Source organism: Populus nigra, chromosome 1 (assembly GCF_951802175.1).
Source record: "Populus nigra chromosome 1, ddPopNigr1.1, whole genome shotgun sequence".
Classification (NCBI taxonomy): domain Eukaryota; kingdom Viridiplantae; phylum Streptophyta; class Magnoliopsida; order Malpighiales; family Salicaceae; genus Populus; species Populus nigra.
The window spans coordinates 50,184,123-50,208,185 of record NC_084852.1 but is presented as its reverse complement, the minus strand read 5'-3'; the positions used below and the strand labels follow the sequence as shown (position 1 = coordinate 50,208,185).

General features: G+C 35.8%; 2 protein-coding genes across 2 annotated transcripts; one reads left to right on the top strand and one right to left on the bottom strand.

Moving 5' to 3' along the window:
- Positions 1 to 385: 385 nt before the first annotated feature.
- On the bottom strand, positions 386 to 10,174 carry LOC133698417 (uncharacterized). Its single transcript, XM_062121358.1, has 20 exons — positions 8,747 to 10,174; positions 7,961 to 8,164; positions 6,606 to 6,710; positions 6,428 to 6,493; positions 6,185 to 6,349; positions 5,851 to 5,925; positions 5,605 to 5,759; positions 5,204 to 5,339; positions 5,040 to 5,109; positions 4,815 to 4,942; positions 4,655 to 4,711; positions 4,230 to 4,415; positions 4,049 to 4,141; positions 2,953 to 3,038; positions 2,786 to 2,852; positions 2,640 to 2,706; positions 2,398 to 2,534; positions 2,002 to 2,093; positions 1,820 to 1,886; positions 386 to 1,059 (listed from the first exon to the last, which is right to left on the bottom strand). The coding sequence occupies exons 1-20, from the start codon at positions 9,971 to 9,973 to the stop codon at positions 898 to 900; spliced, it is 3,345 nt and encodes a 1,114-aa protein (XP_061977342.1). The 5' UTR covers positions 9,974 to 10,174; the 3' UTR covers positions 386 to 897.
- A 9,909-nt stretch (positions 10,175 to 20,083) lies between these two features.
- LOC133682838 (uncharacterized) lies at positions 20,084 to 21,577 on the top strand. Its single transcript, XM_062106374.1, has one exon. It carries the CDS (start codon positions 20,084 to 20,086, stop codon positions 21,575 to 21,577), a length of 1,494 nt encoding a protein of 497 aa, XP_061962358.1.
- Positions 21,578 to 24,063: the final 2,486 nt, after the last annotated feature.

Sequence of the window (24,063 nt, the reverse complement as noted above, 5' to 3'; positions counted from 1 at the left end):
TTTGAAAATAAATTATAAATCTATATTCTTACGAGAGAAAATAGTACAATTCTTTTTGAATATAATAATAATAACTTATAACTTTGTCTGGAAAAAAAAACACAAAAGGGCAGACATGAGAATTCTTCTTTCCGATCGCCACAAACACGAAGTACTGTCCAGGTTCCGAAGTTTCCACTTTCAAAAAAGTAATATACGAGAGAAAAGGTAAAAAAGAAAAAAAAGGAAAAAACGAGAGGCACTGCTCGCTAAATTATGAGGCCATGCACAGTATCTATCATGAGCTAATTAAGAAAAGGGTGTAAAATCTACTAGTAACTTACCTTAGCAGTCTTCCAGCACGAGATCTCATTGAGTAGAGTGTAGTATCAAGACTTCAAAGAACTTAAAACAATTAATCCACTATTGCAATTATAATGAAAGAATCACCATTTCAAAATTTCAGTGCATACAACTGATCAAAATCTCAGATGTTATTTGTATGAAACCCAGAAATAGCATCACAATGGGGGACAAAACTGTGACAAGAATTGCCTCACTGACAACCCTCAGACTGGACGGACGCACCAACCAACAAAAAAAGAAGAAAAACAGGCAAACAAAAACATTACCTACACTCTTTTGTTTTTCTTTTTCCTCCTTGACTCGATCTTGATGGATGCAGTATAAAATAGTACTTATAAATCATATACACATTCTACAAAAAAAAAAATTCAATGGCAGTGACTTTCACACTCAATCAAACTGACGCCAGGTGGTTGTAGAGCGCCATGCAAAAAACAAATGATGGGAACCGATACCATCTTATCTAAAGAATGGGTAATGAATAATATTCCAACAACAGACCGGGGTTTGATTGCATCTTCCCCAGAGCCATCGCTTCCACAGCTCAAGAGACTAAGTTGAGAGGATGGATTGCAATGCCAACTGTTGTTGTGGATGCAACAGTGATAAGGTTGAGGCCAAGGTAGCTGGTGGTAGGGTTTGTTGAAGGTGTCTCAGCAGATTAACCATTCGGCTTAGAGTTTGTTCAGTCGCTAGATCCTTACCACATAAAACCTACAGGAACAGTAGCATTCCCTCCATGAGAAAAACTAAAATTGCAAACATAACCCACATCAACCAAGCAAGATGTATTTGATCATTTCCATCATTGCTCATCTAACTATACAAATTCCTTTTAAAATCAGAGGGGGATTTTAAACCAAAATCTAATTTATGTGTTGAGTTCATATCAAATTTCAAGCATAGCTGTAGGTGTATGTGTTGAGTTTCCATCATTGCTTATCTAACCATACAAATTCCTTTTAAAATCAAAGGGAAATTATAAACCAAAATCTAATGTATGTGTTAAGTTCGTATCAAACTCAAGCACAGCTGTAAGTGTTAGCATGCTGGGTAAAGGGAGGGACTTAACTTGGAGTATAGAGACAGATGAGAGAATCAATTACTAATTAGCATGTACTTGAATCAATGACAATATAGGTAATCACTAATCAGGAGTTGGTTCAGGATACACATCTATATTGCAATAAAATACATAACCATAAAGTCAATGTTGCCAGATGTCAGACACTGGTGTTCAAGAAGGATACAGCTCCCAAGTTAAGTTGGAAGCAAAGTTGGGAGGGAGTTCTAACATGTCATTGTTTCACTTCATTACGATGCTTGTCAAAGGGATACAAAAATTGACTATTAGATCAGATCAACCAAGCACAAAAAAAATCTAGACTTTTGAGTAATAAAAACGAGTTCAAAACAAAATATTAGAAATTTAATCGAGTTGTAAGTTAGGTGGAAGCATAAATTATAAACTAACCTCAGCAAATACTGAAACAATCTTAGGAAGATACTGATTGTTGGGTCCCAAAAGTTCAATGTCTGACCTGTAAATGAATGATAGGTACAAGTTCATTATTAATGGATGGTAATTGGTCAAAGCAAGGCATACTAAAGTTTGAGTAAACCAAAACAAGAAATGAGGGGGATGCTACTCCTAACCTCTCCACCATTGAACAAAGTTGTTCGTGAACAACTTTTGCCTCAATCAAATCGCCTGTTATTGGCAAACAGTTTAACCATGCAGGAACAACCTGCCAAACAAGACAAGTGTCAACCAACAAGAATGCTGAAAGAAATACCAAACTCAGTAGCAAATCAAATCATGGAAAACCTCTACAGTTATTTTTAATAATTCATAAAAATGAGCCCTACACCTACAAGATGCAGCCATAAATTTTTCAGTGAGCTCTCTTTGAAAAGACAATTTCCAAGTGCAGACTATCCTTCACTTTCTACTAGAAAGCATACAGCACCCTCAGAAGCTCATCACACATAAAAGGATGGGAAGAGGCTTGAACAATGCAATATACTTAATGACAGACAGAGATCAAATACCTGAGCTGAATCAATACTGTCACGATGAAACTGGCAAATTTTCCCTAAAGCAGAAACAGCATTATCATATGCCATGACATTGTCTGGTTGCTTAGCATTAGGATGCCTTATGACAACATTAAGTCTTGATAGAGCCTCTGGAAAGAACTAATAAATGTTACTTGCAAGTACAAAAAAAAATCAATGCTTTTACTCCCACTAGAGTAAAAAATCAACTCCTTTAGGACATGGACAAAAATTACCTCCAATTAAGGATTTAAACACGGACCCACCAAATTCTGCACAAACACCAAGTCCATATACAGCTGCCTGAAAAATAAACACACAACTTGGATGGGAATATTGCAAAATTGAGTCAAACAACTACCAGAGCATAAATAGCACAGACCTGCCGAACATCTGGGTTTTCATCGTTGCATGCCTCCAGTAAGAAAGGAAGATATGTGTCATAATATCTGGCCATCCACATTGTAAAAGTAGCATCAAACAATGGTTCTAGATAATGAAAACCAGTACGTAAGAATGTGTGTGTGTGTGTGTTCTCTAGAAGCTTACTTAAGAGCTGCCTCACGACACTGCTCTGCAACATCATCAAAAATGCAAATTGCAATCCTTCTCTCTTCAGCAGTCTTATCCTTGCCCTACATTCATGAAACATGTCAGGCAAATAACACGAATAAAACTAGCAAAACTATTCATAGCATTGTTGTCCATCAATGGCTAAGGATCAGAATTGTGCTTTCAATGCATTGAACTTTTTAGTTGATGATCTTGTCCACTCTTTCTCACAAATGAGAAATTCTATTTCTGAATATTGGTCGCAACCCTTGGTGCTCTTTGGTAAAAAAATTTGCTCATAGGGATGGAAACAATTTAGCATACACCAAGAGAAAACAACTATCTTTAGAATGTATGCTAATGTGAAATGGAAATGTCAAAATCAATTATATGCACAGATTTCAACAAGTTCATGCCACCTTAAATCATGCAGTGTGGATGTTAATTAGTACCAATTAGTTTTAGACACGTAAATAGTCTGCAATTTACACCATAAAATACAAAAAAGTTAAAGCCAATTTATTAGAGCATTTCTCTACCCCATTATCATCCATTAAACAGCTACAGTGGCCACCATAACTGGCATATTTGCAAATAAACACCACCATTCCAATCCCTAGATGGAATGCAAAAATATTATCTACATAAAATTAGCCTTTCTATATTTTCTAAACTATAGTTGCTGGAAATAAATATTTAAACCAACAAATCCATGTTAACACCAGTTACAGCCTTGCATAAGAGCAATGTAAACAACACATTTAAGATAGGAGCTCAAACAGAACTCAGATACCAGAAATTTGATAGCTTTCAGGCAACATTAACACATCAAAACGAACCAAAAGAGAAGTTACACTGTATCATCCATTAAGATGACTGAGACAGAAAATAAGTACAACAGCAATAAAAACTTAATGATATACAAAAATCAAATAGGTAACAAGGAAACTAAAAAAAAATCCAGAATCAGGAGCTACTAACACACAATCAACCTTCTCATTGAAAAAAACAATGAAAAAATATAATAGTAACTATAAGATTCCTCAAGGTGACAAAGCTCAGAAAAGACTTGTAATCGTGGATGAAGACTTACCCACATAGGAGTCAGGTAGGATGATAGTTCCTCAAATAAAGGCAAGAAAGAGGCTTTGAATGTTTTAATCAGAGTTCCCAAGATTTCACCGACCTGAAACCAGAAATTATACAACTATGGAACATGAACTTCAAAGTTTATGAAGAAGAAATCAGTCCATGTTATTGTGATATATACTGACTTGGTCAAAAACATCCTCCTCTTGCTCATTTTCCTCCTTGATCAACTCGCTCTCCTCCGCATCAAAGTCTTCAGCTTTGGCTCTATCCGCTCTCTCTCTTTTTCGACTGGAGCTGGCAGTGATGACCAGTTTTATCTCATCTACAATGGATCGCACTTGGTTTTCATCAACAAATGTCCCAGATATCTGAAAGAAGAAACAGAAGATTGCAAAAAACATTCAGGGATTTCACATTGATTGCAGCACAGATTGGGCAAGAACACAAGATTCCAAAAAAAAAAAAATCAATTCCTAGTTTTCTCTTCACATGTAAGATGAATTCCAACTTTTATCCAGAATTTGATGCAGGATGAATTACAAACACAAAACACAGTGGGAAAGCAAAGAAATTGACATAAATAAGTTCATTAAGGAATACAACAAACCTGTAAGCATTCATTTAATGCATCCAACATGTTTGCACAGATCTCAGTATCAGGTTCCTGCAATCAATTTAATAGTCAAGAATTTCATCACTTCAAAGGGACATTAAATTAAAAGTAAGATTATACCAACACAGGAAAAAAGAAAAGAAACGCAGGTGACCTTGTGCAATGCTTCAACCAGAGCGGGAATAATATAATCAGACAGCTGCTTTATATAAGACTCATTGCGACCTTGCGCAAGTCCTTTCTCTACAGCTAATTTTGCAGAGCGCAGAAGTTCTGGCATGGCTGGAGAAGAAAGTAAATGACTCCAGTGAGTATTGTCGAATTTCAAATAAGGACCGGGAAACCAAAGGAAAAGAGATCCACATTATCAATTCAATACCTGAAACAGCTGCTTTCCTAACCTCTTCATGGAAATAAAATTTAAGAAGAGGTACTAAAGTTGGAGCAACCTGTGTGTAAAATGTCATTATATCAGCATCATGGAACTGAAAAGTTACGACGAGTATAAATTATAACAGTTGTTAATATGTTTCACTGACAAACCTGATCGATCCATGGAAAGAATCCTTCCTTCAACTCATCAGCATAGCAACATAACATATTACAAGCAGTAGCTTTTTCTTCCAGAACACTAGTCTTGATCCCTATTCTTTTGTCACCAAGGGTGATGGTTTCCATACTGTAACAGAAATACACATCTTAGCAAGACACAAGACACCAAACATGAGTTCATCTGTGTCTAGATGCATGTGATCACAAGCAATCATGCACATGTGTGTCCGAGAGAGAGGGAGGGGGTGCCCTAGTTACAGTCATATAAATATAGTAACTTACATATGCGTTCATCTTGAACTATTGCTCTAGGTAAATGAACTTGACAAAGTGTTCTGCCAATAAATTACATAAAAAATTGATGAAATCAGGTTCAAGGAAAATATATACACCTTTCATCATCAGTATCATCAATGTCATTATCTGAATCTGCAGATGTAATAGTTACATCAGGCTTGAGTTGAGCAGACTGAAGCAAAGGTGGCATGACAACACTCATATAAGGAAGAAAATCTTGTCCCAAACATTTGCAAAGTCTGGCCCATGCCTATGACAGCAAAGAATAAAAGATCATGAGACAAGAAAATAACAAAATGATTTTAAGATTTTCTGCACATTTTTTAGTGATCAAAGTATACTTGGAGCATGTAACTTGTTGTTGGATCATCCGACTCCATCTGAGATCCTTGCAATGACATAAGTACATCCATAACCTGGACAAAAACAGGAAAGATAAAAAGACATGCCAAAATATAAGAACCAGACTTCTCAATTTATGGGTGAGTATTTTAGTACATAGTGATAAGAATAAGGATGTCAAAAGAAACCAAGGGCAGATCATTGATAAATTCTCCCCTATCCCAGGGTCAAAAAAAGTTTCCACATTTTAAAGGTATTCCATGAAAGACGTGATAAACTCAAGGAACCACTCCTTAAAAAAGAAAAGGAGTTGTGTTATGCAATGAAACCTACCTGCTTGGCATCATCCCTGAACTTATCCTTCCCCACAGCCATCCCAACTAGACTAATGCACTCCATAGATTTGGCACGAAGCATGCAGTTAGCCTTGTCATTTGCATTCACCAAGATGGTCTTCAAGTAAGGCATAACTGCATCATAGTATTTTTGGAAGTGCTCCTATGAAACTAGAGACTGTTAGACCAAATCTTCCATAAGACGAACTAAATAAGAAACCAAGCAGATATTATACATTACCTGAGAGGAATCAGCAACTGATGCCAAAGCAGTCAATGCTCCCTCTTGCACCATTTGTTTTCCATTCTGCAACACATATATGCCATATAATGACATAATAAGAAATTTGTGTCTGTGCTAAAAGGTGTAATCAGAAAAATTATTTAAAATTTTATTTCCTACTCTCTTGTGAATATACCTGTAGAAGAACAAGCAATTTGCTCACTACTCCATCCAAGTAAGGTGTCAAAATTTCTGGAGTGCAGTTCTCACTGAAGTTAAGAACTGCTGAAGCAGCATGTGCCTGTCACAAAAGAATACGATGACTAATCAGTTACTGGATAGAACAGCAGCATAATCTTTGACTGCGTCTCTGCCATATAAACACTAACCCCACCCATTAAAAAAAAAGTAATAATATAGAATAATGCAAATTGATAGTGGGAACGAACATGAAAATAGGTACCAAATAAGTGAAATGAGCTGTGATCCCTGCATGATCACTTTCCAGATTCTCATCCCGTCATATAAGAAATCCAACACCAGCATAAAAGAGGAAAAAAAAATGAAGAGCATGCCATAACATCATTTAAGTAATCTAAAACCAATGCTAGATACATATTGTTATTTCTGACACTTTTTGTGTGCATGTCTGCATGACAGAAATTTATTGACAATCAACATTTGTTCTTGATTTCTATCCCCTCAAAATTAACTGAAAAGGTGAAAGAAAAAACATCAACAAACCCATTAATGTTTTCCAACAGATTCAGGGGAAATGCTTCATATAGCTGACCATTGTTTAGACACAACTTCTTTTATGCAGACCACCCATTCCCAACAAAAGACTTAATTCAGTCATCACTGCAGTGAGCTAGAATAGATGCAACAGGAGATAATCATATAATCCATGCCAGTTAGAGCAGTCAACACCAGCCCCCTGTCTTCTAGCAATAAAAATAAAATGTCTCAACCACAAAAACTTAGGGCCACAAAAAGCAATTTACATTCTAGCTCAAAACAATCAAATGGCCATGAAAGTTACCCTCTTACTCTACCATTGTGAGGGTGTTTATTTCAAAATCAGATACTGACATCAAATACTTGCTAACATCATTAGCTATTCTTGGGCAACTTAGAGATTCCAAGTATTCTCTACTCCTAATCAATTGAGACAGTCATCAAATCAGATGAATAGATAATAAACGGGTAAAATCCCATTCTATTAACAAATCTTTCAAGTCCAATAAACAAGTCAAATGGTTTGGGTACAAACAGATGCAATGTATGAAAGGAAGCAATCAATATAGGTGCTGGAAAGTGACATGAGATTTACTTGATCATAAGTCCACAATTAGAAGCTTATTGCAAGTGTTTTATATAGTTACTATTCACCAAACTGAAAGAATCAAGATCAATCACAACAAGAGCTACTTTAACAAACAATCAGCTTTAATCAAAATCACATGAAGCAAATATATTCTAATCGAGATACTGTCTACCAAATTTAGAATTGGTAACTTGAAAAAACACAAAGCAATGAGCACGGCTAACCTGAACTCGAGGATTCTGAAAATCATCCATGGCAGCTGCTAATGCAGGCAAAACCCTTTGATGGTATTGGTTTTGCAAATCTGGACCCAAATCCGTGGACAACTGCCCAATTGCATTAATAGCTGCCCATCTCACACGGGGATGTGGATCATAAAATGAATTTAGGACCATTGTAACTACTTGTTCCAGATTTTTTAGCATTACCTATATCAGCAAAACAATAAGAGCATAAATAACAAGAGAAATCAAAACCTTTCTAAAAACAATTCCTGGATATGTTATGGTACAAACCAATACAATTCCATTTCAAACTTTTCCACAACAAATCACTTCAAGACTTTGAAGATTGAAACAACAATAGTCAGAATATTCAGTGACATTAACTGAGTGGTTCTCACCAACATCCAATACATTCTGACATAAAGAAAGCAAACGCATGCAAACAGCATTACAGAATAGCATAATGAAACTTAAAACAGCTTATTATTAACGATATGACTACACATTACTGAGAAACAAAAAACCTGGACATCATTTGTAAATGCAATTCATTCCAAAATGACAATCAAATGCATAATGCAATAGTTAACATTAAAAATATAACTTCACAGCAACTGTCTATATAACTAGGCATTACAACTATACGAAAAAACAACATATTTCTATATCTTGGAGTACCCTTCAAAAGCATATATACATAACCAAACTTGAACAGCATATCATCAAGACATTAATCACAACCCGCAAAAAAAAAAGAGAATATAGTCGTCGGTTATTTCTATATACCTTAGAGCAACCTTCAGCAATCTGAGCTAATGCAATAAGAGCAGCATGATGTTTCTGCCACTCAGGAGCCGCCAAATAGGCAGGCAATTGTTCCGAAGCAACTGGAACAATAGTATTCCCACCCAAAGAAATCGCCAACCTATCCAAACACTCTTGTCCCATGCTATAATTACTCGATTCCCCTGCATCTTCATCCTCGTTCTCTGCACTGTGCCATGCTGGATCATCCTCAATATCCAACAGCATGCTCATCAATATCGCAAACAATCTACTAATAAACTGAGGTAACTTTCTCATCATCCCTGGTGCCCTCTCCCTAGCTTCCGCCAACGTGATCACAAACTCGATAGCCAAATGCCTAGTCCCTTCCTCCAAACCCTCTGCCTCGGCAATCTGCAACATTGACCCCACAACATCCACCAGCTGCCTCCGCAAGAACCTGGGCTCCGCCCCTGCCAATTCAATCAACAACTCCAACGCCTCCTGTGCTGTCGCCTCATTCCCATTATTCAACGCCTCCGTTAAAGTCCTAATCATGGACGGCAACAAATCCTGAAACCGGTCCCTCTCAGACGTATTATTCAAACACTGGATAAAGTTAATCACAGCATTCAAAGCCGCGATTTTCACATCGAAGTTCGTGCTGGATCCCAAACACTGTAGAAAAACCCCGTGCAGCTCCTTGATATAGGGAACCAAACTCTCTCCAATATACTGCGACAGCTGTGCGAAAATCAAAAAAGCAGATTCCTGCAACTTAACAGAATCTGACGTCACACACTGAAACATAAACGGCAAAAGCTCTGGCCATCCATTATCAGGCAAAATCCCGGAAGCAAGCTCCGAAACGGTGTCGCACAACTTCTTGGTGATCGATTTAACAGATTCCTGCTGGAGACAGGCAAGCAGGATCGATTTGAGAGAGGACTGAGTTTGTAACGAGAGGCGCGGCCAGAGGTAGGAGTCGTCTCGAGTGAGGAGTTTACGGAGGAGGACGGCTGACATGGCACGAGCATCAAGGTGAGGAGAGAATTGAAGGAGCTGAGCGAGTTTGAGAGAGAGTGAGTTAGGATCGTGTTGTTTGGCGAGGTTGAACAGAAGCTCGGCTTGAGATCGGGTTTCATTAGAGGAAGACATAAGGGAAGAGATTAAGATTTCGAATTGAGAAGGATCGCCGGCGAGGATGGCAGCGAGTTGAGATTGCTGGAATTGAGTTGACTCGTCCATGGTGGTGAAGAATTAGAGATTGTGGTGGTGGTGGTGGTGGTGGTGGCGGTGGCGGTGGCGGTGGCGGTGGAGGCAGCTAGGTTTCTTTTGGGGGGGTTTAGGGATTAGAGGGAGTGAGAAAGCGAGAGAGAGAGATTTTTTTTTTTTTTTTCCTCTCTTAGGGTATTATTGGGGGAGAGAGGGAAATAAGGAGGAAGGGGGGGAGTGTGGAAGGAAGGGGAGGGGATTAGGGCAAAGTAAGAAAGAGAGAAGGGTAAGATTGGATTAGCTGGAATCTGTGTGTTATGATTAAAGAGTTTTTTTTTTCCAAATATATGTTTGTTTGCTGAATATTAGTTATTTTTAAAGTAATTTTTAAAATTAAATTAATTTCTGTATTTTATAGAATTATAAAAAATAACATGAAAAATACTTTTTAGTACTTTGATACATTATATAAAATAAATTGAAAAATAACTTATTAATATTTTATTTTTTAAAATTTACATAATATATATAACATTAAATATAAATATTTGACCACATAGATAATGAAACATAAAAAGTGTAATAGTAAATTTTTTAATTATATTATATATTTATGTATATTTTATTTTATAAAATATAACTATATATATAATGTAAATATTGTAAATATAATATAATAAATATATAACCTTGTTAAATATAATAAGATATAAAAAGTGTATTTTTAATTATATTATATATTTATACATGTCTTATTTTATAAAATATAATTATATATATAATATAAATATTGTAAATATAATATAATAGATATATAACCTTGTTAAATATAATAAGATATAAAAAGTGCATTTTTAATTATATTATATATTTATACATATCTTATTTTATAAAATATAATTATATATATAATATAAATATTGTAAATATAATATAATAGATATATAACCTTGTTAAATATAATAAGATATAAAAAGTGTATTTTTTATTATATCAAATATTTATAAATAGCTTCTTTTGTAAAATATAATTATATATATAACATAAATATTGTAAATATAATATAATAGATATATAACCTTGTTAAATATATGTTTACAAGAACTACAATTTTTTTTATGAGGTGTTTTTTTAAAAGAAAATTAAGTGTTTTTCAAAGAAAAAAAACACTTTTCTAGAATAAAAGGCTAATTGTTTTTTATTATAAAATCATTTCCTTCTACTAACTTTCTATAAATTCATAAAATATGTAAAAAAAAAAGGAGTTTTTTGTGTTTCTTTTTGAATGAAAAAATAAAGATATTCCATTTTTATCAGGATTTGAAATACTTTTATCTCGATACATGTAAATTATTTCAATGATACATTCGTATAAATCTAAATGTCTATTATATTTTTTAATTAATATATGTATTCGGGTCGGTTTGTATATATCTCAACTAATCTCACGGGGTTTGAAGTTAACGACTATATAAACTTCCAATGGTTCTGAAGTTTATGAGACTCGAATTAGTGATCTCTGGAAAGCAAATTTAATATCTAATCAGTTGAACTATACCTCTCATAATTAGAACCTAAATGTCTATTAATCTCAAGAGTGAATGTATTCTATGATAAAATTTCTAAACGAAGATAAAGTATCTTCTCATTGATTTTTAACAAATATTTCACACTTGCTAAATTTGTTTCAAAAGTAGGGATGATTATTTTTTGTTCGGTTTGGTTTTTATAAAAAAAAAGCAACCAAATCGAATATTTTTTTTAAAAAACCGAAACTAGTTCAAACCGACCGGTTTCTGTATGTTTTTTAGAACAAAAACCGGTTTGGCTCGGGTTTTCCGGTCTAGCTCGGTTTTTTTTGTTTGGCTCGATTTTTTATTTTGTTTTTTTTAGTTTCGGTTCGATTCGGCTTTTTCGGTTTTAAGTTTATAAAACCAAACCGATCGGTTTTTTCAAAATTATAATCGATTTAATCGGTTTTTTTCATGATTCGATTTTTCCAATTATTTTTTTATAATTTTCTCAGTTTAATTAGTTTTTTAGTTTTTTACTCACTCAACCTATCTAAAAGCATCGGATAAAATACTTACCTTTAATCTAAACTTTAATTTATAGACCGTAATGATAATCATCCAACTCAATTATTTGTATGGGAGTCCACGTAGAACAGTATGATAATGTAGACCTAGCCTGCCTCAATTATTTGCTGAGTCTTTTGTCTTCAGAGAGTTTATGAGTTATGACGTGTGAAGATGATGGTAGCACCATGACATAGAGAGATGGTGACCCACCATGGATTTCAAAATCATCCAGCTCATTTCATTCCCTTGTTGTTAGGGTTCATATATAGATTGAAGAGGGTGCTTATTGATATTATTACATTACAATAATTATTACCAGAAGGTAAAAAGAAATATTGACTCGTAATTAAACTACCATGAAAGTCAAGTAATTTCACTATTAACACAACTTTTCTGCCATTCCTAGGGTTTGGCTTCCTAAGCTACGTAACTTTACCATAATCCATATAGTTTGAGATTTGACTTGTACTTCAATCTGTAAATGGATTTATTCATCACATTATTATTTTTTATTTAGTAGCATATGCTTCGATTTGTTCCCGTGCTTGTTCGTGGGTCAGAAAAAAAAAATTGACGCAAAATAATACCAGGTTAAAAAAAATATAAGATCCAAGACATTGGATAAAGTGATAATTTAAATATTATAAACAAAAAAACATAGCAACAATAAATAAACTCACCAAAAAAATAACAAAAAAAGTAAAAAGAACAAGATCTTAGCCCATTTAGATTGGCTCCGCAAACTTAATATTAAAGGGTGAAACTGTAAAATAACATTTTTTTTTATTAAAAAACCATATCAAATCAGGTAAACTCGCAAACTCCGCGACCATAAATATAAGATTTGGATAATATCATAGAAAGAATAACAGAAAAAAAAAGTTTAAATGATAAAATTAAAATAAATTTATTAAAAAAAAAGATAAAAAACAAAAATGAACTCGTGTTAACTTTTGAAATCAGTGATCCTAGGAATGAACTTGTAGCTACTTTCATAGAAGGCAAACCTTAAAAAATAACAAAGCAAAACTTAAAAAAATAAAAAATTATTAAAACACCAGCTTAAAAAAAAAAGGGCAAAATCGAGTGAACCTTCTAAATATGGTCTAATTCCTAGAACTTGTAATCCTTAAAATTCTAAACCCGAGTTCAATAAAGAAACTTAATTTTTAAGCAATTTCATTTTGAAGTAGGAAGCCATGGAAAAATATTAAGAAAAAAAACTTGTAAAAGCAAAAAAGATAGCAACAAAAAAGAATGTGGATAAAATTTGATAGAAAAGAATCCGAGGAGGATGAAATTGTAAAAATTAAAAAATAATCCCAAACAAAAAATAAATAGCAATTACTTTTTTTTTTATAACTCCTGAAAAATTAATTAATTTTTATTTCTCATAATTTTATAATAAAATGTAAATTAAATATATATATATATATATATATAGCACAGTTCACGGAATTAATACATGTTTTTCCTCCTCTTGATATATATATATATATATATATATATATATATATCAACTGCAATGTGAATTCAATACTCTCTCCCTCAATTTCTAATAAACTGCTGCTGCTGCTGCTGCTGAGGATCTACATATGGTGTAAAATGAAAATGACACATATATATATAATTGAGGGAGAGAGTATTGAATTCACATTGCAGTTGATATATATATATATATATATATATATATATATATATAAAATCGTGAATGGGCTGGTATGGTGGCAATTAAAAGAAGCTCCTACACTCCAGTCTCCATTGCCATTTCTTTATGTGGATAAAACACGCTTTACTCATCTTATTTTATACAACAGTACTGATCCAGTCCCTCGACAATGTAAGTTGCCATGCAGGCATGCACATCAATCAATTACTGTTTTTTTTTTGTCATGATCAACGTAATCCCTTAATTAGCTTAAGGTCAGTACTTTTAGTAATTAATATTCCAATCTGTTTTCTATTCCTTTCCTTTGATTATAAGAAAATTATACCCTCTAATATTGATTAGAAGCAATGAAGTGGCAATTGCATGTATAAATAACTACCAGAAAATTGATAAATATAAACAGAAATATCGAGAAAATTACCATGGAAAAAAAATTAAAATAAAACAAAAAAATTGATGACTTGTCATTTTTACCAACAAAATTACCAATAGAATTTATTCCATCGGTAAATTTGTTGGTAAACTGTGAGCATTGTTCATCATGTCAATTACAAAGGGAATCATCGACGGAATTTTCCGTTGGTATTTTCCAGAGAGCTCCAGAACTGCTCACTTTCCACTTGCACTGTTAATTGTTGTTCTTTACGGACAAAATCACCGACGGATTGAAAAGTCGTTGGTGTTATTTGGCGGTTTTCTGAAAAAATTCAATTAATTTAAAATTTTCATTTAAATATTACAGACGGAATCACCGATGGATTGAAAAATCGTCGGTAATTTTTTGACAGTTTCTGAAAAAATTTTACGAAATTAAAAATTTAAATTAAATATTACTGATAAAGTGTCCCAATAAAAAGCCCGAATGCCCTTATTTCACAAAAGACAGACCCGTTTCTTCTTATTCTTCTTCTTCTTCACTATACGTAAAAAAACATCATTAAGGTATGTCTTCTTCTTCTTCTTCATTATATGTAAAAAACATCATTTCTTATCTATTTCTTTCTCTTCTTTTCTCTCCTCATCTCCTTCTCTTTTCCTCCATGCTTGGGTTTGTCTTCTTCTTCTTTCTTCTTTTATCCTCTTAGTTTTTTTTTTTAATTAATATGCCTGGCGAAATTTATTTTCTCTCCTTAGCTTCACTTGCAACTACATTAAGGTAATATTTTTCTTTTTTCTTCTTTTTTCATGATTTTTTTCACTATATTTATTTTTTATTTTATTTTTAATTGTTTTTGTTCTTAATAATTGTATAAATATTGTTGTGAGATTTTTTTTTCATATGAGATCAATTTTTAGTAGATTTATTTATAGGATTTTTAAATTTTTAGCAATTGGAACTTCATTTTTTTCATATGAATTTTTTTAGTTGAATTTATTTTTTTGTTTTATTTTTTTGTTGCAAATTTGTTTGAGTTGATTTTCTTATTCTTTTTTCCAAGCATTTTGAGTATATATTATACAATGTTAATTTATGTTAATTTAATTATTTTATAATTTTATAAAATGAATTTTTTTTAAATGTTTTTCAATAATTACCGACGAAAATTCTATCGGTAATTCCGTCGGTAAATCCGTTGGTAATAAAAAATTATTACCGAGGGATATGCCGACGAAATAAAGTGGATAAATTTATTTTTTTATTACCAATGGATTTACCGACGGAAAAAAATTACTGATGAAAGATTCACCGACGAACCATTTCCGTCGGTGATTCCATCGGTAATTAATTTATCGATGGAATATGTATCTTATGCCGATGGAAAAATTCTGTCGGTAAAACTATTAAATTTTGTAGTGAATGAGTTAGTTGCTGCATGGTAGTTTCGGGGAAAAACTTCAAAGAAGAAGAAGAAGAAGAAGAGTAGAGTACTTAAATATTTTTATACATGTTAATTTATTTAATTCCCTTGTCATTGCGTTTTAAATGATATATATGCCAATGGAAATATATGTAATTTGTCAATGAAATTATTGAAATATATTAAATTTAATAAAAAGATTGAATATCCTCCCATGCACTAAGCTGTTTTATAATATAAAAAATATATATTAAAATGGATAGCTTATTCTCAATTTTATATATTATATTATAATTTTATATTTATTTGCGTGAGATATATATGTTGCTGTGGACAGCCTCCCACTAAGCTGCACAAACGATTGGCCCAATACATACATACATACATACATACATTCATGTCCACCCCTACCAGCAAATTGTACCACCTACATGATTACTTGTAGCACAGTCCAGTTATTATTATATACATACAACTTACAAGAAATCCCATTTGAACGTACAGGCCTTGTGATCATGTTGTCTGTCAGCCCTGCGGTGATTGGCTCCTTGTGTTCTATTGTTCTTTTCAAATCTTCATTTCTTTCAGAGCCTTAACCATGTTTCAGATGTTAAGGGTGTTGGGATCATTCAATAAGCACTCGGTGAGTTCATTTTCAGTCCTCACGCATTCGATTTCTTGCTCCAGCTCAGTATATATGGTCTCGAACTGCCCAAAAAAAAACGAAGGAGAATTAAAACAAGGAGGCTGCAGGGTTTATGCATGGGCTTAGTTCCTTGTTAATCAGGCAAAAAAAAAAAGAAAAAGTTACCCTTTGGTAAATCAATTTTAGCTGGCTTGTAAGATGGAATTTTTCTTGACGGAATTTTCCGACAGCGCTCTTCAGGTTTTCATTTTCAATGATGGTCATGGCCAGCTTGTTCTCGGTTTCTTGCACTGCTTTCTGCTTGAATAATTAATAAAAGAAAAGGAGTAGGTTGATGGGGGAGAAGAAAACAGTGAATACAGATAGCAGAGCTGAAATGTTAGCTTCCATTGTGAAATTATGCACAGCATAAGCCAAAATAATTCACACAAAGAGGAAGACTCTTTCTTCCTTTGGATTTCTTAACCTCATGATGAGCAGTGCTCGTGAGACTGGCATTTACCTTCTTGTTCTTTCGATAACGTCTATCAGTTTCCCGCTTCTTTTGCTTCTGCATCTCCTTGGTGACAGTTCCGTTCGAGTAGTACACATGAGGCGGGAGATGGAGATCGGTAGCACTCGAGGGAGTGGGAACAGTGAGGAAGGAGATGATCAGTGGGTCTAGCAATAACACCAACAAAGGGATCAGAGAGATCAAAGTTAAGCTCTCCATAATAATCAACGATGAACAACTTTGTTAAATGACACAAGATTTAGCACTAACTCTCCTCCTCCTCCTCCGCCTCCTCCAGCCCCGCAGGGGCAGGGGCAGGGGCAGCAAACAAAGGTATTGTTGAAGTTGAAGGCATTGTATTTATAGTTAGGTGTAATCTGTGACCAAGATTATTCACATGGAGGAAGACAATGCTTTTCTTCTTCTCTCTGGAGAGGCAAGTGCGACCGAAAGCGAACGAGCACACATATATAGTGATTTATTTATTTTTATTTTAATATAAAATTAGGAATACAGACTTTGCAAAATGTTGGGCAATAAATTTGTCATCACCCAATTTTTGGGTGATTCCCCAAAATTCGTTTTTTTTCCAAAAAAATCATAATAAAAAAATAAAATAAAGGCTGCAAAAATAGGCGAAAATCAAGCTGCAATTTTCGGAAGAATTTCAAGGGCCAAGTGTACGCTGTTATGCGCAAAAATAGAAAAATGCAAATTCAAAGGTCAAATTAAATGAGTATTGGACGAATTTGCATAAAAATTAAGTCTAATGACATAATTAAATTTTTAATGGGCCAATTTGATTTAATCATAGGCCAAATTGAATGTTAATTATGTTTAAGAATTAATTTGGGTCCAATTGAAGGATTTAATTAAGTGCAAGGACTTAATTACACTTTAAGTGGGTCAAAATTAATTTGAGGTCTTAATCGGTGAAAAATTAAGTTTGGGGGCCTAATTTGAACTTAATTGAAAGATTGGAATTTTGAAAGACCTAATTTAATTTTTACCAAGTTTTTGCAAAAAAAAAAAAAAAAAAAAAAAAAAAAAAAAAAAAAAAAAAAAAAAGGGTCACTGTTCATCATCTTCCCCGCGAAACTGCCCGAGTGGCAGACTTCAAGGAGCATTTTCGGCCTCGTTTCTTCCTCCAAATCCGACAACCCGTGCACCAAAATGTCCACAGGAAACCCCTTTATCCTCGAGAATGGTCCGGTCGGGTCGAAAAACTTTGAAACGGCTTCGTTTATTGGCCCAAAGTGGCCACCTCGTTCAGTCTGCAGCCTTGGATTGCCAAAATTTGGCAGCTCGAGGTGCACACTTTGAACCAACGGCTTGGATTACTCGAGTCGAATCAAGGGCTGAGACTTTTTCCCCGTTGAAGACAAGATTACCCTCTTTCCAGCCCTATAAATAGGAGCCAATTCCACGCTCAGGCGACGGGGAAAATCGAGCTCAAAGTTGGCCGAAAACCAGCCTTCTGTATTCATTTTTCCTGCAAACAATCCTTTTTCTGCTTCCTCTCTCCACCGTGGCCTTCAGCCACCACCACCTTCATCACCTGGCTTCTCACCATCATCCCCACCTCCAGTAGCCATAAAACCATCTCACGTGACAGTTGCACCACTTCTCTCCCTCTCTCCTCTGTAAAAATCTTCTCCTCTGCCACCGTGACTCCAGCAGCGGCGGCGACAGCAGAGGTAGCATCCACCACCTTGCCCAGAAGCTCTCTTCCTTCCCAAAGGCAGCCGGGGTAGCAGTTCTCTCCTCAGCCACACCAACAGCTCCAGCCGTGAGCTTTCCTTCTCCTCTGCAGGACTCGTTTCCTTCTTCTTCCAGCCGTGACCAGTGCACGCCGCCGGCCTCACCACCTCCAGTTGCACCGCGCTCCACCAGCCAGGCCGCCAACTCCCTCCACGCCAGGTAATTCTCTCCTCCCCTTCCCCTTCTTCTTCGTCGTCTCAGTTCTCTGTTCACTGAGTGAACAGTGGACGTGAATTATAATTCACGTCCTACTGTTCACGCATGAACAGTAGACGTGAATTATAATTCATGTCTACTGTTCATGCAGTGTATTATATCTTTTTTTTTCAAAAAAAAAACAATTTCAAAAATTAAAAAAAAATCCAAAAAAATTCAAAAATCATTTTTAAAAAAACTTGTGACTCTTTTAAATATTTTTCTGCCAAGTTTGCTTAATATTGGATTGTATACTTACATTGTAAGATACAAGTCCGGTATTAAAATACTCGGTTTTCTCCGAAATATTTTTTTTAAAAAAAAAATTTCAAAAAAAAGAAAAAATATTTTATAGCATACGGCCAAGTCCTAAAGAATTTTCCAAGCATGTTTTCAAAAGAAATTCTATCTTTCTCACATTTTAAAAATCCAAAAAAAATGGATATCATAACTAGTTATGATCATCCATTAGGGTTTGGCCAAAATATCAAAAACCTTTTTCCAACCTTTTTTTTAGGATCCAGATGTAGGCTTTAATATTTGTGGGGTGTAAAATTACACGATAAAGTACACCCTCAGGTATTAAAGATACAAGGTGTAAATAAATGCAATCCTAAAATTTAGATTTTAGAACGGTTAGGATTTAACCCAATAAGATAGAGACTCCCTCACGAAGGGAGATCTATCTTGAACCTTAGAAAAGACCAACGAATAGAAACTCGACCTAGAAAAAAATAATCAAACAACAATGCAGCTTACCTTAGGTAGGGTGCACTGGGGGTGATGCGTCTTCCCCTTGCACAACCAGTCCCTTACTCAGACTCTCGCAGACCATAGGTTCCTAGTGACCATAATACTAGGTGGCGACTCCAAAGAACCAAGCAAAACACAAATAATAGAAAAAATCGCCAGCGGACGCCGCGCGGATTTCCGACGTGCGACAGAATGGCGACTCCACTGGGGAAAGCCATGTCTGGTCGGACTAAGCATTGATTGTTTGATTGTTTTCCTTTTGTTGGTCTTTAATTTTAGCTCGCATTTTTACCGCTTTAGCATGCATTTTAATTTTGCGAATAAACCCAATTTTAGGATTAGGTGGGGAGTAGCGGTCTGCCTCATGACTTTCAGTCGGGGTTCAGATTCGTGAAACATCCAACTATGAACTAAGTGTTTACTCAGTAATGGCGGTCACAATGTGTCCCAACCATTCTTTGTAAACCCTTATACTGCCTTCACGTGAGGTGGTCACTGGGCAGTTCATAGACCCTTTTGAAGACTAGGTAGAAAGCCTACCCATCATGTAATGACCTAAAATATTCATTTAGAGCGTGAACCCCTTTACATATTCATTTTGCATGGGTTTTTGCCAATCATACCCAATGTACATACATTTGCATCCACACACATACATCCATCCATTGTAAATAACATACATACATGCAACAGGTTGAAATATAGGTCCCCAAATAGCCTATAACACCCGACTCTGAACACAAAACATGGAAGGTGAAGAGCATGCTCACCGTGACGCCCATTTCCAAGAAGAGTTAGAATCTCTGAAAGCAAGCGTGGCTCGCCTCACTAGCTTACTCGAGCAAACACTTAGAAATGCCTCTGGTGAAGGTCCTTCCAACCGGCCTGCTATTTTTGTTAAGCCTCCAGCAACAACTCAACCCGAAGAAACAATGAGTGAACATGGTCATGAACCTCCACACAATCCAGCTTTTGTACACTCAATGCCACCAGCACCAACCCCCGCAGTCATAGATGCATTTGCCAATGAGTCCCACAAGACCAAGTCATCTGATAAGATGGCAGCGCTAGAAGCCCGAATCAGAGCCATTGAGAGGGTAGACTTGTACGATCCAGTACGAGCAGTAGAAATGTGCTTGGTCCCAAATGTGGTTGTTCCGAAGAAATTTCGTGTTCCTGAATTTATCAAATATACTGGGACACAATGCCCCACAACTCATCTCAAATCCTACTGTAACAAAATGGCAGAAGTAGTACATGATGAAAAACTACTGATGCATTTTTTCCAAGATAGCTTAAGTGGGGCAGCATTAAACTGGTACATAAGATTGGACAACACCAAGATCCAAAGATGGAAAGACTTGGTGGATGCTTTTGTCAAGCAATACAAGTATAATATGGACATCACTCCTGACAGAACCAGTTTGTCCAACTTAGAGAAAAGGGACATGGAAAGCATAAGGGAATATGCTCAAAGGTGGAGAGACCTAGCTGCTCAAGTACATCCTCCACTCCTGGATAAAGAGATGGTCACTCTATTTGCCAACACGCTCAAGGACCCATACTACGAGCATGTGATTGGTAGTTCGGCCCAACAATTTACTGACGTTGTGGCAGTAGCTGAACGCATAGAGCAAGGAGTAAAGAGTGGTAGAATCTCTGCATCTGTGGAGAAAAGAGGCTTTGAGGATAAAAAGGAAGAGGTTGACTATGTTGAAAGTGGATATAGGGGTAGGAAGAACCCATTCCATAACTATCACACTCCATCCCCTTCACCCCAAATTTCTAACATCAATCTCAGCCCTACATTCCTCACAAGAAAACCTGAGCCTCAAACCAAACACCAAAGAGTCCAAGAGCAACTACCTCCATTACCGTTGCCCTTAAATGAGATGTACCAAAAGCTACTGAGCATCGGGCGTATAGCTCCAGAACCTTTGACACCTTTGCAACCACCTTACCCCAACTGGTACAAGCCTGACCTCACTTGCGAGTACCATGCTGGTGCTATGGGACACAATATTCATACTTGCAGTGCCTTCAAGAAGAGGCTCATGCATTTGATTAAAGTTGGATGGATAACCTTCGAAGGAACTCCAAACATGAGTTCGAACCGTTTACCCAATCATGCTTCAGGTACTGGATCGGTGAATGCATTGGAGGTGGAATGCTCTGAAAACCTCAAAGCACTGATGGCAAGAGCAAGGTGTGAAAAAGGAAATGTGCACTCTCAAGGATAGAGGACCAAGTTCTGCTATAGAATGGGAAGATGGAGCCTACCCAATTATTTCCTTTTGTTTGATCATGTCTGTTTCAACCTGTTTAAGTCTTATTAGCAATTTAGCTCATAATGCCATAAGACTTTCTCTCTCAAATGAGCCTTTCCTGTTAATAAAATCATGTGTTTTCCTGTGTTCATGACATGCCTTCATTTTTTTGTTGTTTCATGCAAATAACACATTGAACATAACCTTTAAACATGAAACCATTGCGCCAAGAATCTTTGGGCGTGTTTCCCCTTTCTTCCAAAACTATGCATGTTTTCACAAGGATTTTTGGGAAATCAAAGTTTAGTAAAAAAACAGAAATCATGTTGGTGTCTGTTCAAATAAACAAGTTCTGAAAATTCGGGTGATTCCTTAGAGAGGTAACCATACACCTAAAAAACCCAAAAAAACAAAAACACCATGAAGTGACTCTAAAGCTGAGTTTTATTTGCATGAATAATGAGAAATCACTCTGCATACTCGCATGAAAGCAAGGCTTACCGATCCTAAATGCATGCATTTGAGATGAAGAAAGGTCATCTTTGATAATCCTTTCGCAAGGCTGAAAAATATCTTTTGCAGTCCCCTATTGAGCCTAATAGATTTTTCTTGAAATAACCTTGGCTAGGATCACACCCCACATTGGGGGGCAAGTGCAAAAAATCATTAATGATTGAAAGTGCCCAAATAACTCTTGAAGGGCACAGAAAAGTCCTCAATGATTGAAAGTGCCCAAACAATACTGGGGGGCATAAAAGAAAATTCTCAATCATCAAAGATGCCCATACAAAGCTGGGGGGCATGAAAAAAATCCAAATGATCCAAAAATTCGGAGCAAAAAAAAGCCAATGCAATGACGCTCAAAATCAAATGAAGAAAAAAAAGAGAAAGAGCCCAAGCCCAACACTGGGGGGCACCGTGGACCATTTTACAAATCAATTCCAAGGTCCACAAATGTATGAACAAAAGAGTTTGGGATATAAGCACTAGTGATCCTTAGTCTTAAAGTCCCTTAAACACCTTTTGAGCCTACAAATATCCTTTTCTTCATAGCCAAGAGCCAAAGCCTACGTTACGTGCCTAATCAAGTCCTTTCTGATCAAAGGCAAGCAATCTGGATCGGTAGGCAGTGCTTTCTCATGCGAAGCAAAATCATTATTCATGCAAACAAAATAAATGCTTTGAAAAGACGGTTCTCAATAATCCTCAAATTGAAATTTAAACCTTTTATGACCAACCAGATGTCACCTCGTGTTCTTCACATTTTCGTCGAAACACGGTTCTCAATAACCCCCAAATTGAAATTTAAACCTTTTGTGACTAACCAGATGTCACTTCATGTTTCACATTTTCACCAAAAGCAAAACAAAAGGTTTCCATCATTTCTGAAAACCTCTCCATAGGAATCACTTGAATTTTATCAGAATGAGTTCTGCTTTGAATCGATGTCAAAATGATTTCTGTGTCTGGAATAACTTTGAAATTCCAAAAATTCTGCATGAAAACAACTCCTTGTAAATAACCAAACCTTCTTTCACATAGCCTCATCCCCAAACCCGAATTGAATACTGGGGGGCATGATCAAGCTGGAGGGCAATTCACCAAAACACATAGGGTTGGCTCCATGATTCCCCTTCCAAGAAAATAGAAAATGTTGGGTTGAGCTAGAGCTCTTCAGATAAAGGTTTGAGGGATAAGATGTATGTTGATGTCATATCCTGCCCGAGGGTCAAGATCACAATACGGGACTCGAGTAAGCAAGAGTGAAAAGAGCCATCAAAGCTTACTATCAGAGACTCAAACTTTTGAGAAAATCAGAACTCCATGAAAAAAGGAGGACACCATGAAGAAAAGGGGACCTACATTTCTCAGGTAAGTATACATGCATATTGATCATGATGCATAACCTTCATCTTGATAGATTAGTGTCTCACAATCACCCATTTTTGAGTGGGCTTTCGAGCCCTCACATCTTAGGTAGTGTGTTTTCTAACCATATCTCCTTTTTAGTGCGCCTTAGAGCCAACAAACACCTTAGGTAGTGTGTTTTCCAAACCTGCCTCCTTTTTAACGGGCTTTCGAGCCCTCACATCTTAGGTAGTGTGTTTTCCAACCATACCTCCTTTTAATGTGCCTTCGAGCCATCACACCTTAGGTAGTGTGTTTTCCAAACCTGCCTCCTTTTTAACGGGCTTTCGAGCCCTCACATCTTAGGTAGTGTGTTTTCTAACCATACCTCCTTTTTAGTGCGCCTTAGAGCCAACAAACACCTTAGATAGCGTGTTTTCCAAACCTGCCTCCTTTTTAGTGGGCTTTCAAGCCTTCACATCTTAGGTAGTGTGTTTTCCAACCCTGCCTCCTTTTTAATGTGCCTTAGAGCCATCACACCTTAGGTAGTGTGTTTTCCAAACCTGCCTCCTTTTTAACGGGCTTTCGAGCCCTCACATCTTAGGTAGTGT

Coding starts and splice junctions, on each gene's coding strand:
- LOC133698417 (XM_062121358.1), bottom strand. CDS start 9,973: ATGGACGAGTCAACTCAATTCCAGCAATCTCAACTCGCTGCCATCCTC. Junction 6,350..6,427: donor CAGTTGCTGATTCCTCTCAG/GTAATGTATAAT, acceptor CTAGTTTCATAG/GAGCACTTCCAAAAATACTA. Junction 5,340..5,604: donor GATGATACTGATGATGAAAG/GTGTATATATTT, acceptor TTTCTGTTACAG/TATGGAAACCATCACCCTTG.
- LOC133682838 (XM_062106374.1), top strand. CDS start 20,084: ATGGAAGGTGAAGAGCATGCTCACCGTGACGCCCATTTCCAAGAAGAG.